General features: G+C 52.0%; 1 protein-coding gene across 7 annotated transcripts in view; it reads right to left on the reverse strand.

Moving 5' to 3' along the window:
- The window catches only part of EIF4G3 (eukaryotic translation initiation factor 4 gamma 3), a 100269-nt gene that overhangs the window by 19157 nt on the left and 68669 nt on the right, over positions 1-12443 (reverse strand). For all 7 annotated transcript variants that reach the window (XM_082273846.1, XM_082273845.1, XM_082273850.1 and 4 more), the window contains 12 exons: positions 11189-11373; positions 9711-9830; positions 8302-8478; positions 6198-6395; positions 5500-5646; positions 3754-3990; positions 3487-3591; positions 2662-2794; positions 2471-2565; positions 573-666; positions 325-439; positions 20-234 (listed from right to left, as the gene is read on the reverse strand). In XM_082273846.1, the coding sequence (XP_082129972.1) occupies positions 20-234; positions 325-439; positions 573-666; positions 2471-2565; positions 2662-2794; positions 3487-3591; positions 3754-3990; positions 5500-5646; positions 6198-6395; positions 8302-8478; positions 9711-9830; positions 11189-11373 (1821 nt within the window). The remainder of the gene's footprint in view (positions 1-19; positions 235-324; positions 440-572; positions 667-2470; positions 2566-2661; positions 2795-3486; positions 3592-3753; positions 3991-5499; positions 5647-6197; positions 6396-8301; positions 8479-9710; positions 9831-11188; positions 11374-12443) is intronic.

The following is a 12443-nucleotide window of genomic DNA, read 5'->3' on the forward strand; positions in this document are numbered from 1 at the left end:
CACAGGACTGATGGCTCACCTGGATCCTTGCTCTTCCGCTCTAAGCTGGAAGACTTCTCCTGCTCGGTGGAGGTGCTCAGCGGTTTTCCCGTGTGGACCGGCTCCCGCCTCAGGTCTTCTTGATTGTCTATGAGGTCCTTGGTACTGCTGCCTCGCAGTAAGCTGCTGGGGCGGGGGGCTGAGGTGGGGGGTGGTGCAGGTTTGTCGTTCTTCTCCCGTCCCGTGTTTCCATGGCTTGGGGGAGGGAGTAAAGAGATGTCAGATGAAGGACACTGGACAGGCGGGGAGTTAGATCATCACAATTCTCACAACAACCTCCATTACCTTGTCAGTATTCTGCGGCTGTCCGGTTCAGAGGAAGAGGAGGAGACCGCTGAAGAGACGGAAGGTTGAAGAGCAGAGAATCGGTTCAGACTCGGAACCCCCGGCCGCAGTGACTCTGTTACAGAAGAGAGGATTAGTGAATGGGCTGATTTGAGGACAATATTCACATAGAACTGCCCAATAAACATGGAAACGTATCATTCCTATACAACCAACAAGCTGCATTCCATTCCTCCATTGTCCCCTACCTGTCTCTGAGGTCTTCGCCCCGCCGCTGCTCCCCTTTCCCCAACTTCCAGGCTGAGCCTTGGGGACCAGCTGAATCTTCTCATCAATGGTGGGCTGAGGGCAGAGAGGAGAGGGTTACACCATCAATACTCTGGGTTATCACAATACACAGATATTTACTGAGGAAAGTCACTGGTTCTGTCCAGATCGCTGCTGGAGAACTATTGGACAAAGGAGGAATGCCCAGACACTTCACCCTATGAAGACTAAACACATTCTAAAGTCCTCTGCAAAAGTATTCACTCGCTTTGACTATTTTCAGTACTTTGTTACGATCTGCAATTAAAATTGGTTATTGTGAATCTTATGGCTTACATGGGGGGGGGACGAAACATGTCAGAAGAGCGTAATCATTATTAATCGTAAACCGACATTTCACTTTCTGAATCTGAAGCCAGCCCCGGGCTGGCCGACATTTCACTTCCTGCGTCTGAAGCCAGCCCCAGGCTGACCGACATTTCACTTCCTGCACCTGAAGGCAGCCCCAGGCTGGCCGACATTTCACTTCCTGCATCTGAAGCCAGCCCCAGGCTGGCCGACATTTCACTTCCTGCACCTGAAGCCAGCCCCAGGCTGGCCGACATTTCACTTCCTGCATCTGAAGCCAGCCCCAGGCTGGCCGACATTTCACTTCCTGCATCTGAAGCCAGCCCCAGGCTTGCCGAAATTTCACTTCCTGCACCTGAAGCCAGCCCCAGGCTGGCCGACATTTCACTTCCTGCACCTGAAGCCAGCCCCAGGCTGGCCAACATTTCACTTCCTGCACCTGAAGGCAGCTCCAGGCTGGCCGACATTTCACTTCCTGCACCTGAAGGCAGCCCCAGGCTGGCCGACATTTCACTTCCTGCATCTGAAGCCAGCTCCGGGCTGGCCGACATTTCACTTCCTGCATCTGAAGCCAGCTCCGGGCTGGCCGACATTTCACTTCCTGCATCTAAAGCCAGCCCCAGGCTGGCCGACATTTCACTTCCTGCATCTAAAGCCAGCCCCAGGCTGGCCGACATTTCACTTCCTGCATCTAAAGCCAGCTCCAGGCTGGCCGACATTTCACTTCCTGCACCTGAAGCCAGCCCCAGGCTGGCCGACATTTCACTTCCTGCATCTGAAGCCAGCCCCAGGCTGGCCGACATTTCACTTCCTGCATCTAAAGCCAGCCCCAGGCTGGCCGACATTTCACTTCCTGCATCTGAAGCCAGCTCCGGGCTGGCCGACATTTCACTTCCTGCACCTGAAGCCAGCCCCAGGCTTGCCGACATTTCACTTCCTGAATCTGAAGCCAGCCCCAGGCTGGCCGACATTTCACTTCCTGCACCTGAAGCCAGCCCCAGGCTTGCCGACATTTCACTTCCTGCGTCTGAAGCCAGCCCCAGGCTGGCCGACATTTCACTTCCTGCATCTGAAGCCAGCCCCGGGCTGGCCGACATTTCACTTCCTGCGTCTGAAGCCAGCCCCAGGCTGGCCGACATTTCACTTCCTGAATCTGAAGCCAGCGACAGGCTGGCCGACATTTCACTTCCTGCATCTGATGCCAGCCCCAGGCTTGCCGACATTTCACTTCCTGCACCTGAAGCCAGCCCCAGGCTGGCCGACATTTCACTTCCTGCATCTGAAGCCAGCCCCAGGCTGGCCGACATTTCACTTCCTGCACCTGAAGCCAGCTCCAGGCTGGCCGACATTTCACTTCCTGAATCTGAAGCCAGTCCTAGGTCGGCCGACATTTCACTTCCTGCGTCTGAAGCCAGCTCCAGGCTGGCCGACATTTCACTTCCTGCATCTGAAGCCAGCTCCAGGCTGACAGCAGAACCGCTACCTAACCAGGTAAAATGGAGGTGAAGGGACCCCAACGATCGTTGCTCACCTTAGTGATCTTAAGGAACTTGGTGGGGTCCAGCACTCGGCTATTCTTTGCCCCTTGTACCGTATTCCAGCCGCCCTCCTCCACTCTCTGGACTCCTGCAGAGTGCACACACACACACAACAGTCAAGCACATGATTATCATAGAGAGATAGAAAAGATAACGGGGGGGGGGGGGGGGGCTAAATTCTCACCTGGCCTTCGCTTCTCTTTGGTCATAAGCTGCTGGACCTTCCTCTGCTCTTCCTGCTCTTCAATCTTGGCCTCCTTGTGGATCTGCTCTATGGTTTTGGGTCCTTGGTCGGCTCTACGTGACACCCAGTTGCACTGCCGGAGGAGAGACGTTTGCTGGTTAGATGCGGTGTAAAGTTATTACAGCGAATATCGTCTAAATATATTTGTGTAGGCTGCAACTGCGGTCCTCTACTGAAGATGCCAGTTGTCTGGTGGCTATGGTGACCCAGTAGCTTTAAAGCACAATTCCAGACTTACCCAATCAGATGCCCGTTCATAGCGCTGGCTGTACTGGTTAGAAAATTAGCAGACCTCTTCCGTTTCCTCCCACTCCCCTCCCTGTTGTGTGCCTCCAATATACACAGCAATTCAATGGCTGCCGCTGCACTTCTGGGCTGCTCATGCAGCCTCCTCATGGGGCGGTCAGGCTGTCTAAGACACGCCCCCCCCCCCTAGCATCTCCAACCTACAGCATGTAGTTAAGCAATGCGCCCAGAACTGCCCACAATAATGCTGATTGGTTCTAACACCAAATCTCTCCACCCCTAACACTGAGCAGAGGTGCCGTCCCATTGTAGGGCACCAAGTCTCTGAATGGTGGTGCACGTTTCTGTTTGTGTGTCCCCCATTACTCCTACCAGCCGACATTGAGGAGGATGGAACTACTACACCTCCTCCACTATTGAAACCAGCAGACCAGGACAACAGCCAATGTGCATCCAATGACAAGTCACCTTAAACATTTACCATCCGCTGACTGAACACCAGAGAAAGAGGTCTCCTACCAGTCTCAGGTCTATGACATCCTGCAACATGAATCGGATCCGCGATGAGGTCTTCCTCTCCTTCACAATCTTCTCCATCTGGTGGAAGTACTGGTCCATACGTGGCTGCAATATAAAATAAATAAATAAATCGGACACGGAACAAAGGGCTCCTGTCCCGACGTATGGAGGTCTATAACCCGGCAGAGCAGCGGTCACCGTGCACAGATCAGATAATGAATGGTCGGAAAGTTAACAACCTGCATGTCTGTCCTCTCCTTGGCTCACCTTCGCCTTCTCAAAATCTAGGTCTTTGCCGATAGTGGTGAGAAGGCGGCAGAGACATTCGAGGGACTCCTCGTCGTGGTTCTTCAGCAGCTTCACCACACAGTCATGCATAATGGCCTCCGTCAGCATCTTCAGCTTGAAAAGCTCACCAATAAACTTGATGTTTCCGATAGACCGCCTTCGGGCTTTGTCCCGGGATTCCTCCAGCTCATCCTGAAGACGGGTCTTCTCTTCTGACTGCAGAGGGACAAAGGAAGAACGTTAGGTTCAACCCGTTGGCTGACCTCTACACAGACTGTCCCCCTTCAGTCTATCATAATTGGTGCTTCAAGACTCTTCCACCTTACCAACCGCTCAATGTCCTCCAACCCTCTCTGCCAATCCCTCCAATGGCCTCCGTTCAGTGTCCATCTCTCTCTACCAATCCCTCCACTGGCCTCTGCTCCGTGTCCTCCACCTCGCTCTACCAATCCCTCCACTGGTTTCTATTCAGTGTCTTCCACCCCTCTCTGCCAATCCCTCCCACTGGCCTCCATTCAGTGTCTTCCACGCCCTCTCTGACAATCCCTCCCCCAGCCTCGACTCCGTGTCCCCCACCCCTCTCTATTGATCCCTCCACTAGTATCCTTTCAGTGTCCTCCACCCCTTTCTGACAATCCCTTCACCGGCCTCCATTCAGTGTCCTCCCCTAGTCTCCACTCCGTGTTCTTCACCCCGCTCTGCCAATCCTTCCGATGGTTCATCACCTAACAACTAAAATTCAAAATACTAAAACATACAAAGCCATCTACAACTCTCTGCTCCACCCCATCACCTTCTACAATACTTCCATCCAGAGCCCCTCCCATCTCCTGGAATTCCCCACCACAATCTGTCCAGAGCCCCTCCCATCTCCTAGAATTCCACACCTCAATCTGTTCAGCTACCTACTACTCTGTCCCCCTTTAGATGAAAGGTGATTTTTCCTTGCACAATTCCAGGGATGTACAAGCAGGTCCTTAAACATCTTATCAAGCTTGCATTTGACTGTGAAGGATAAAAAAGTATAAACTCCAGCAGAGTATGAAATGTATAATCAGCGCCCCTGCAAATTGAAAAGTATAGACACACTGTAGGTGGGACGGATGTGTGTTGAGGGACATATACACTCCTATGCAGGTGGGATGGATGTGTGTTGAGGGACATATACACTCCTATGCAGGTGGGACGGATGTGTGTTGAGGGACATATACACTCCTATGCAGGTGGGACGGATGTGGGAAGAGGGACATATACACTCCTATGCAGGTGGGACAGATGTGTGTTGAGGGACATATATACTCCTATGCAGGTGGGACGGATGTGTGTTGAGGGACATATACACTCCTATGCAGGTGGGACGGATGTGTGTTGAGGGACATATACACTCCTATGCAGGTGGGACGGTTGTGTGTTGAGGGACATATACACTCCTATGCAGGTGGGACAGATGTGTGTTGAGGGACATATACACTCCTATGCAGGTGGGACGGATGTGTGTTGAGGGACATATACAGTCCTATGCAGGTGGGACGGATGTGTGTTGAGGGACATATACACTCCTATGCAGGTGGGACGGTTGTGTGTTGAGGGACATATACACTCCTATGCAGGTGGGACGGATGTGTGTTGAGGGACATATACACTCCTATGCAGGTGGGACGGATGTGTGTTGAGGGACATATACACAAGTGCCATCACCCCAGCACATGGCGGTATGCACATTACCGTGTTAGCCAAATCCAAATCTTTCTGCTTTTTCTCAAACACATCATCATCAGCTTTGTCCTTCTCAAACTCCTTCTGGCAACGGTTTAGCAGCAGTTTGCGGAAATTCACGGTGCTCCCGGGCTTATCGGCCATCGGCACTTTCAACTAGAAGAGAAGGCAAGTCCATTACAGAGACAACCCAATTTTGAGAGCCAGTGAAGCTGGTATTTGCTCTGTAGGATGACTGAGATTGGTGGGAGGGACTGGCAGGCCCCTGTAATCAGCAAATCACCCTACCTCAGTGGTATCTGAAAGAATCCGTGTCATCCCTTTGGACAGCACACATGCTGCACAATAACTGAAATCTGCTCATCAGGTATTTGCTCACACTCTAAGAAGTGTAAGAAAGCAACTGATCTGGAGCATGCCGATCTAAAGGGATGCCTGGGATGTGTTCTTTCATATAAAGCTCAAGAACAGCAGTACAGTTACTGATGGCAGCTCCAAAGATCTTCCCACACATGACAAAGGGCAAAAATAACAATCAGAAAACGCTAATAGCCATGAGAGGCCGACCAATCATAGCATGGATCAGAAGAGGGGACCAAGTCTCCCCTCCTTTGTGGCAGGAAATTCCTCCTCGCAGTGGCTGCTCTTTCTGGACATTTCCCTACATTTATAAAAAGGCAGAAGAACTCCCCGGTCCCTTCACTCACCGTGGCAAGGCATCGGCACATGTTGGCATAAGCTACAGAGAAGCCGGGCTCATCGAGCGCCTTCTCGAAGACCAGATCAATAACGCCTTTCAGCCTCTCCTCCGTGTCCACCGTCAGGTCAGTCACCTGCTTCATCAGCTGGTTGAACATTTGTGGCGTCAGCTTGTTCAGGATGCTGCGAACCTTTCGGAAGAGAGCCTGCGCAGGAAAAGGGGCGGTGCACGGGTCAGACCCAATATCTCCATATCTCAGCACAATCGTATCAATATCAACAGTGATACATAATAACTATATTGTCTTCATGAACCCAGGAGAACGTCATCACCCAACCTGCAGTGCCTGGTATAGATCACACACCGAGGGGACATGGTCCTCCATGGACTGCAGGAAGGGGGGGCGCTCACTCATGGACTGCAGGAAGGGGGCGCTCACCCATGGACTGCAGCAAGGGGGCGCTCACCCATGGACTGCAGCAAGGGGGCGCTCACCCATGGACTGCAGCAAGGGGGCGCTCACCCATGGACTGCAGCAAGGGGGCGCTCACCCATGGACTGCAGCAAGGGGGCGCTCACCCATGGACTGCAGCAAGGGGGCGCTCACCCATGGACTGCAGGAAGGCGGCGCTCACCCATGGACTGCAGGAAGGCGGCGCTCACCCATGGACTGCAGGAAGGGGGCGCTCACCCATGGACTGCAGGAAGGGGGCGCTCACCCATGGACTGCAGGAAGGGGGCGCTCACCAGCTGAAGTGAATAGGACAATATATACCAGGTTTGTGATTTATCCAGGTATCATCCCCCAAAAAATATTCAACTAAAAAAGGACCCAAGAAATATATACAGGATTTTCCAGGTATGAAACCATACAAATGAACATAAAATGTGATTTAGCAAAAATGTTTGTATTAAAGAGCACAAGCAGGGCAGTGGAGTTCATAGAATCAAAGTTGTTGTTCATATGGTACAGATCCACTCTGAGTGTTATAAGGGGGGAGGTCCATCTCAGAGGTAAATAATTCTACCAACATTCCGAAAGCCTAAATCAAGAACATGGTTACCCCAATTGGAACTTTAAAGGTAGAAAGAAGAGTAGTAGAAAATATAACAAAAAGTAAAAAAATTACCAAAATTATGATGTAATACAGTCTAAAAACATGAATGTATAGGATAAATCCCATCATAAAACCATACAATATGAGGATAATATAATTGTTAAATGAAGAGCAATCGGAAACTCAGATCTGTTGGGACACCAAGCTGGCCAATGCGGTGTAGGAGGCCAAATTCAGAGAGGTGTTTGCCAAGCAGTCCTGGGCCTCCTACATCACATTGGCCAGCTTGGTGTACCAACAGACCCAAGTTTCAGGGTGCTGGGCTGCTTGGCGAACACTTCTCTGAATCTGGCCTCCTACACCACATTGGCCTGGGTGGAGCTTGGTGTCCTAACAGAGCAAAGCAAGGTCCATAAAGACATAGATGTGCGAGTTTGGGGTGCAGGAGCTTGACTGGCCTGCACAGAGTCCTGACCTCAATACGATAGAATGCCTTTGGAATAAATTTAAGCGCAGACTGCGAGCCAGGCATTCTCGTCCTACATCAGTGTCTGACCTCACAAATGCTCTTCTGGAAGAATGGTGAAACATTCCCATGGACACTCCTAAACCTTGTGGACGGCCTTCCTAGAAGAGTTGAAGCTGTTATAGCTGGAAAGGGCGAAACCAACTCAATATTGAACCCTACAGACTAAGACTGGGATGCCATTAAAGTTCATGTGTGTGTAAAGGCCGGCGTCCCAATACTTTTGACAATACAGTGTATTTATCTGAATATGGTGGGATCTAGCTATGGAGCTCCTCAATCTGCCAACCAACATACCAATCCTGCAAGGAAAGGGAACAGTCCGACCCCCAGCAGGAAGATCACCAGGAGAAGCCATACAGGTGAATGTATGTGCCAGACCGCACATTAGATACAAGTTGGCACACCCATTGAAGCCCCCCCACCCCAATACCGAGTGCCCTACCATCGGTCTTGGATCGAATTGTAGATCCAAGGGTCTACTCACCACAAAATCAGGAAGACATGACAATGGTTTCCTCTCTCACCTGGGTGCGAACAGCCTCGGGGTCCTCAGGCTGGCTGTCTCTCTTCACGGTGGGCTTCCAGGCATTCTCTGACTTCTTCAGATGGACATCCTCTGTCACCGAGATGTTCATGATAATTTTCCTCGGCTCCCTTCTCTGCCCCGGCTGTGACCTCCTGGGACCGCCAACATTCAGCAACTGGAAGATGGAAGTGTAAAAATGTCAAACGTTTCCTTTTTATTCTCCACCAATGAATCGCAACACGACGCGGTCACTTTATGGAAGCAAACGTGGCCATAACCAGCCTTACAGCAGCAGAAGAGTCTGCCACGGGGGCCACCAGTATGGGGTATAGGTAGTAACGGGGCACGGTCCTATCAGGGGCCGCCTGCCAGTGTCCCTACTTCTGCCGAAAGAAATACAGGGTTGGAGTTAAATATGTCCAGCCCCTTCTTTTCCTGAATGAACGCAGTGAGCGATTGGTTCCAATCACTCACTGTGTCCATTCATCACTGAAACATAGTAAATTGTGTTTGCTATGCTTCAGTTTGTGAACGGGAAGCCTCAGCGCACCTCCCCTTCATTCACACCCCCACCCCCTCTACAGAGGGCAGGGATTTTATGTCGCACCCTGCACAGCACAGACCTGAGTGGAGGGAATGGACACAAACCCCTCTTTTCTCTACAGAGGGCAGGGATTCACATCGCACCCTACACAGCACATAACTGAGTGTAATCTGAGATCTGAGTGGAGGGAATGGACACAAACCCCTCTTCTCTACAGAAGCCAGGGATTCATGTCGCACCCTGCACAGCACAGAACTGAGTGTAATCTGAGACCTGAGTGGAGGGAATGGACACAAACCCCTCTTCTCTACAGAGGGCAGGGATTTCAGGTTGCACCCTGCACAGCAAAGAGCGGAGTGTAATCTGAGACCTGAGTGGAGGGAATGGACACAAATCCCTCTTCTCTACAGAGGGCAGGGATTTCAGGTTGCACCCTGCACAGCAAAGAGCGGAGTGTAATCTGAGACCTGAGTGGAGGGAATGGACACAAATCCCTCTTCTCTACAGAGGGCAGGAGGCAGGGATTTCAGGTCGCACCCTGCACAGCACAGAGTTGAGTGTAATCTGAGACCTGAGACCTAAGTGGATGGAATGGACACCACCCCACCCTTACACAGTCTCATAGGAAAACATGCACAGCTGAGACTGTCAATCACTGGTTTTGTGCTGGAGAAACCCCCCCCCCCCCTCAAACCCCTTGGATTTGGCATAACATATCAGAAGTAATTGAGGGAGGAAGGAGGCAGCAGGCAGAAATCACACTAAGTACTTCGGATTGAGGAGATTAAAGTAAAGAAGGATATTGCTTTGTTCATTTCAGAGGTTCACAACAATGAACTAATAATATAAACAGAAATACTTACAGGTACCCCGCGCCCCCCTGGGGCTAACCGTCCAAAATCTGCGTATGCTGGGGTGAAGTCCGGCCCCTTCTGCAGCATGCGCGTGTCCAGAGTCCTCATGGGCAGCTTCGGCTGATTGATCTGTAGGTGGACGAGACATGATGAAATGTAAAAAGACGTGTGCGTCAGGATGTGACATCAGGACGGGGTAAAAAGGGGGGCCTCCGTCAGGACGGGGTAAAAAGTGGGGCCTCCGTCGGGACGGGGTACAAAGGGGGGCCTCTTCATAAAGGGTCAGGGGGGCCTTTTCTGGAGAGGATTGGTTCTGATGGATTCGGAATTCATAGATCCGCTCCGGCCGTGTTCTCGGATCACCTTCATTATACAAGAAAATACTCCGATCTATAAGAGGCGACCGTTTCTCCCCCCCCCCCCCCCCTGGAATGTCATATTTAAATCAGGGACCCCTGAGGGTAGAAGGAACGCCCTCCCCCGAAATTGGTTTTTGTTTTTAGCCTTTCCAGCGCTGAACCGAAAATCAATAACTTTTCCCACTTTTATAAACCGGCCCCCAGGAGCCCACCGAGCGCCTAAAGAGCGAGCCCACACTGCAAGGGTTAATGACTCCTTTATGTATGAAAGATTAATAAAAGGAGATATATTTACCCCATCCCCCACTCCTCCCCACAGCATCTGCGCCCCCCCCCCAAATCTCTATTGGTCTAGGATCCTGAAGTCATCAAGACCAGAACAGGGTTCAAAGCCAATGACATGAGAATGCGGACGGACAGTCCGGCGCCGCGTCGAGGGAGAGGTGGAGGGACAGTCCAGGGCCGGATCGCGGCAGGGGTGGAGGGACAGTCCAGGGCCGGATCGCGGCAGGGGTGGAGGGACAGTCCAGGGCCGGATCGCGGCAGGGGTGGAGGGACAGTCCAGGGCCGGATCGCGGCAGGGGTGGAGGGACAGTCCAGGGCCGGATCGCGGCAGGGGTGGAGGGACAGTCCAGGGCCGGATCGCGGCAGGGGTGGAGGGACAGTCCAGGGCCGGATCGCGGCAGGGGTGGAGGGACAGTCCAGGGCCGGATCGCGGCAGGGGTGGAGGGACAGTCCAGGGCCGGATCGCGGCAGGGGTGGAGGGACAGTCCAGGGCCGGATCGCGGCAGGGGTGGAGGGACAGTCAACCACCAGTAGCGCAGTGCTGAATAGCAAAAAATAACCTGGTCATGAAAGGGGGGGGTAAAACCTTGCAGAGTTGAAGTCGGTAACGTAAAATGGTTTCTCCTGTCCCCTATACAAAACATGCTATTAACCCTTGGAGTGCAGGCATCATTACTTTTTTAGCTGCCCGGGGTTTGTTTGAAGTACTGGAAGAGAAGATAACACAGCCAGCACCCGGACAGAACACATCATCCCTCCACCATGGAAATCACAGAGAGAGGACAGAACACCCACAATGGCACCACACACAGACTGCACCTAGACACCTCCCTCTCTCCTCACTTTGTCCAGGACCACGTCACTGATGGGCGGCAAGCCTTCTGGTTTCTGCACACAGGCCGGCATAAACTGGAAGCCCAGCAGGAAGTCCCGGTTATACTGACGCTTTCCATCGTGCGGTACGTAAGAAGCCGGCACTGCCGGGACATCCGGGGACACATCTGTGGGCTGCTCTGCCAGGATGACACCTGCATAGGACAAGGGAGGAAGCAATTCACATAGGTGAGAGAAGGCATCACACGCAGCGTGCACAGATATACTGTATGTGCGTCTATCCGCTGACCGTCTCCTGACCTACAATCCGGGAACGCATGTCTGTACAGATATACTGTATGTGCGTCTATCCGCTGACCGTCTCCTGACCTAAAATCCGGGAACGCATGTCTGTACAGATATACTGTATGTGCGTCTATCCGCTGACCGTCTCCTGACCTACAATCCAGCAACGCATGTCTGTACAGATATACTGTATGTGCGTCTATCCGCTGACCGTCTCCTGACCTACAATCCGGCAACGCATGTCTGTACAGATATACTGTATGTGCGTCTATCCGCTGACCGTCTCCTGACCTAAAATCCGGGAACGCACGTCTGTACAGATATACTGTATGTGCGTCTATCCGCTGACCGTCTCCTGACCTACAATCCGGCAACGCATGTCTGTACAGATATACTGTATGTGCGTCTATCCGCTGACCGTCTCCTGACCTACAATCCGGGAACGCATGTCTGTACAGATATACTGTATGTGCGTCTATCCGCTGACCGTCTCCTGAACTACAATCCGGCAACGCATGTCTGTACAGATATACTGTATGTGCGTCTATCCGCTGACCGTATCCTGACCTACAATCCGGGAACGCATGTCTGTACAGATATACTGTATGTGCGTCTATCCGCTGACCGTCTCCTGACCTACAATCCGGGAACGCATGTCTGTACAGATATACTGTATGTGCGTCTATCCGCTGACCGTCTCCTGAACTACAATCCGGCAACGCATGTCTGTACAGATATACTGTATGTGCGTCTATCCGCTGACCGTCTCCTGACCTACAATCCGGGAACGCATGTCTGTATAGATATACTGTATGTGCGTCTATCCGCTGACCATCACCTGACCTACAATCCGGGAACGCATGTCTGTACAGATATACTGTATGTGTGTCTATCCGCTGACCGTATCCTGACCTACAATCCGGGAACGCATGTCTGTACAGATATACTGTATGTGCGTCTATCCGCTGACCGTATCCTG

This window comes from Pelophylax lessonae (assembly GCF_965119305.1).
Source record: "Pelophylax lessonae genome assembly, chromosome: 12".
NCBI lineage: Eukaryota > Metazoa > Chordata > Amphibia > Anura > Ranidae > Pelophylax > Pelophylax lessonae.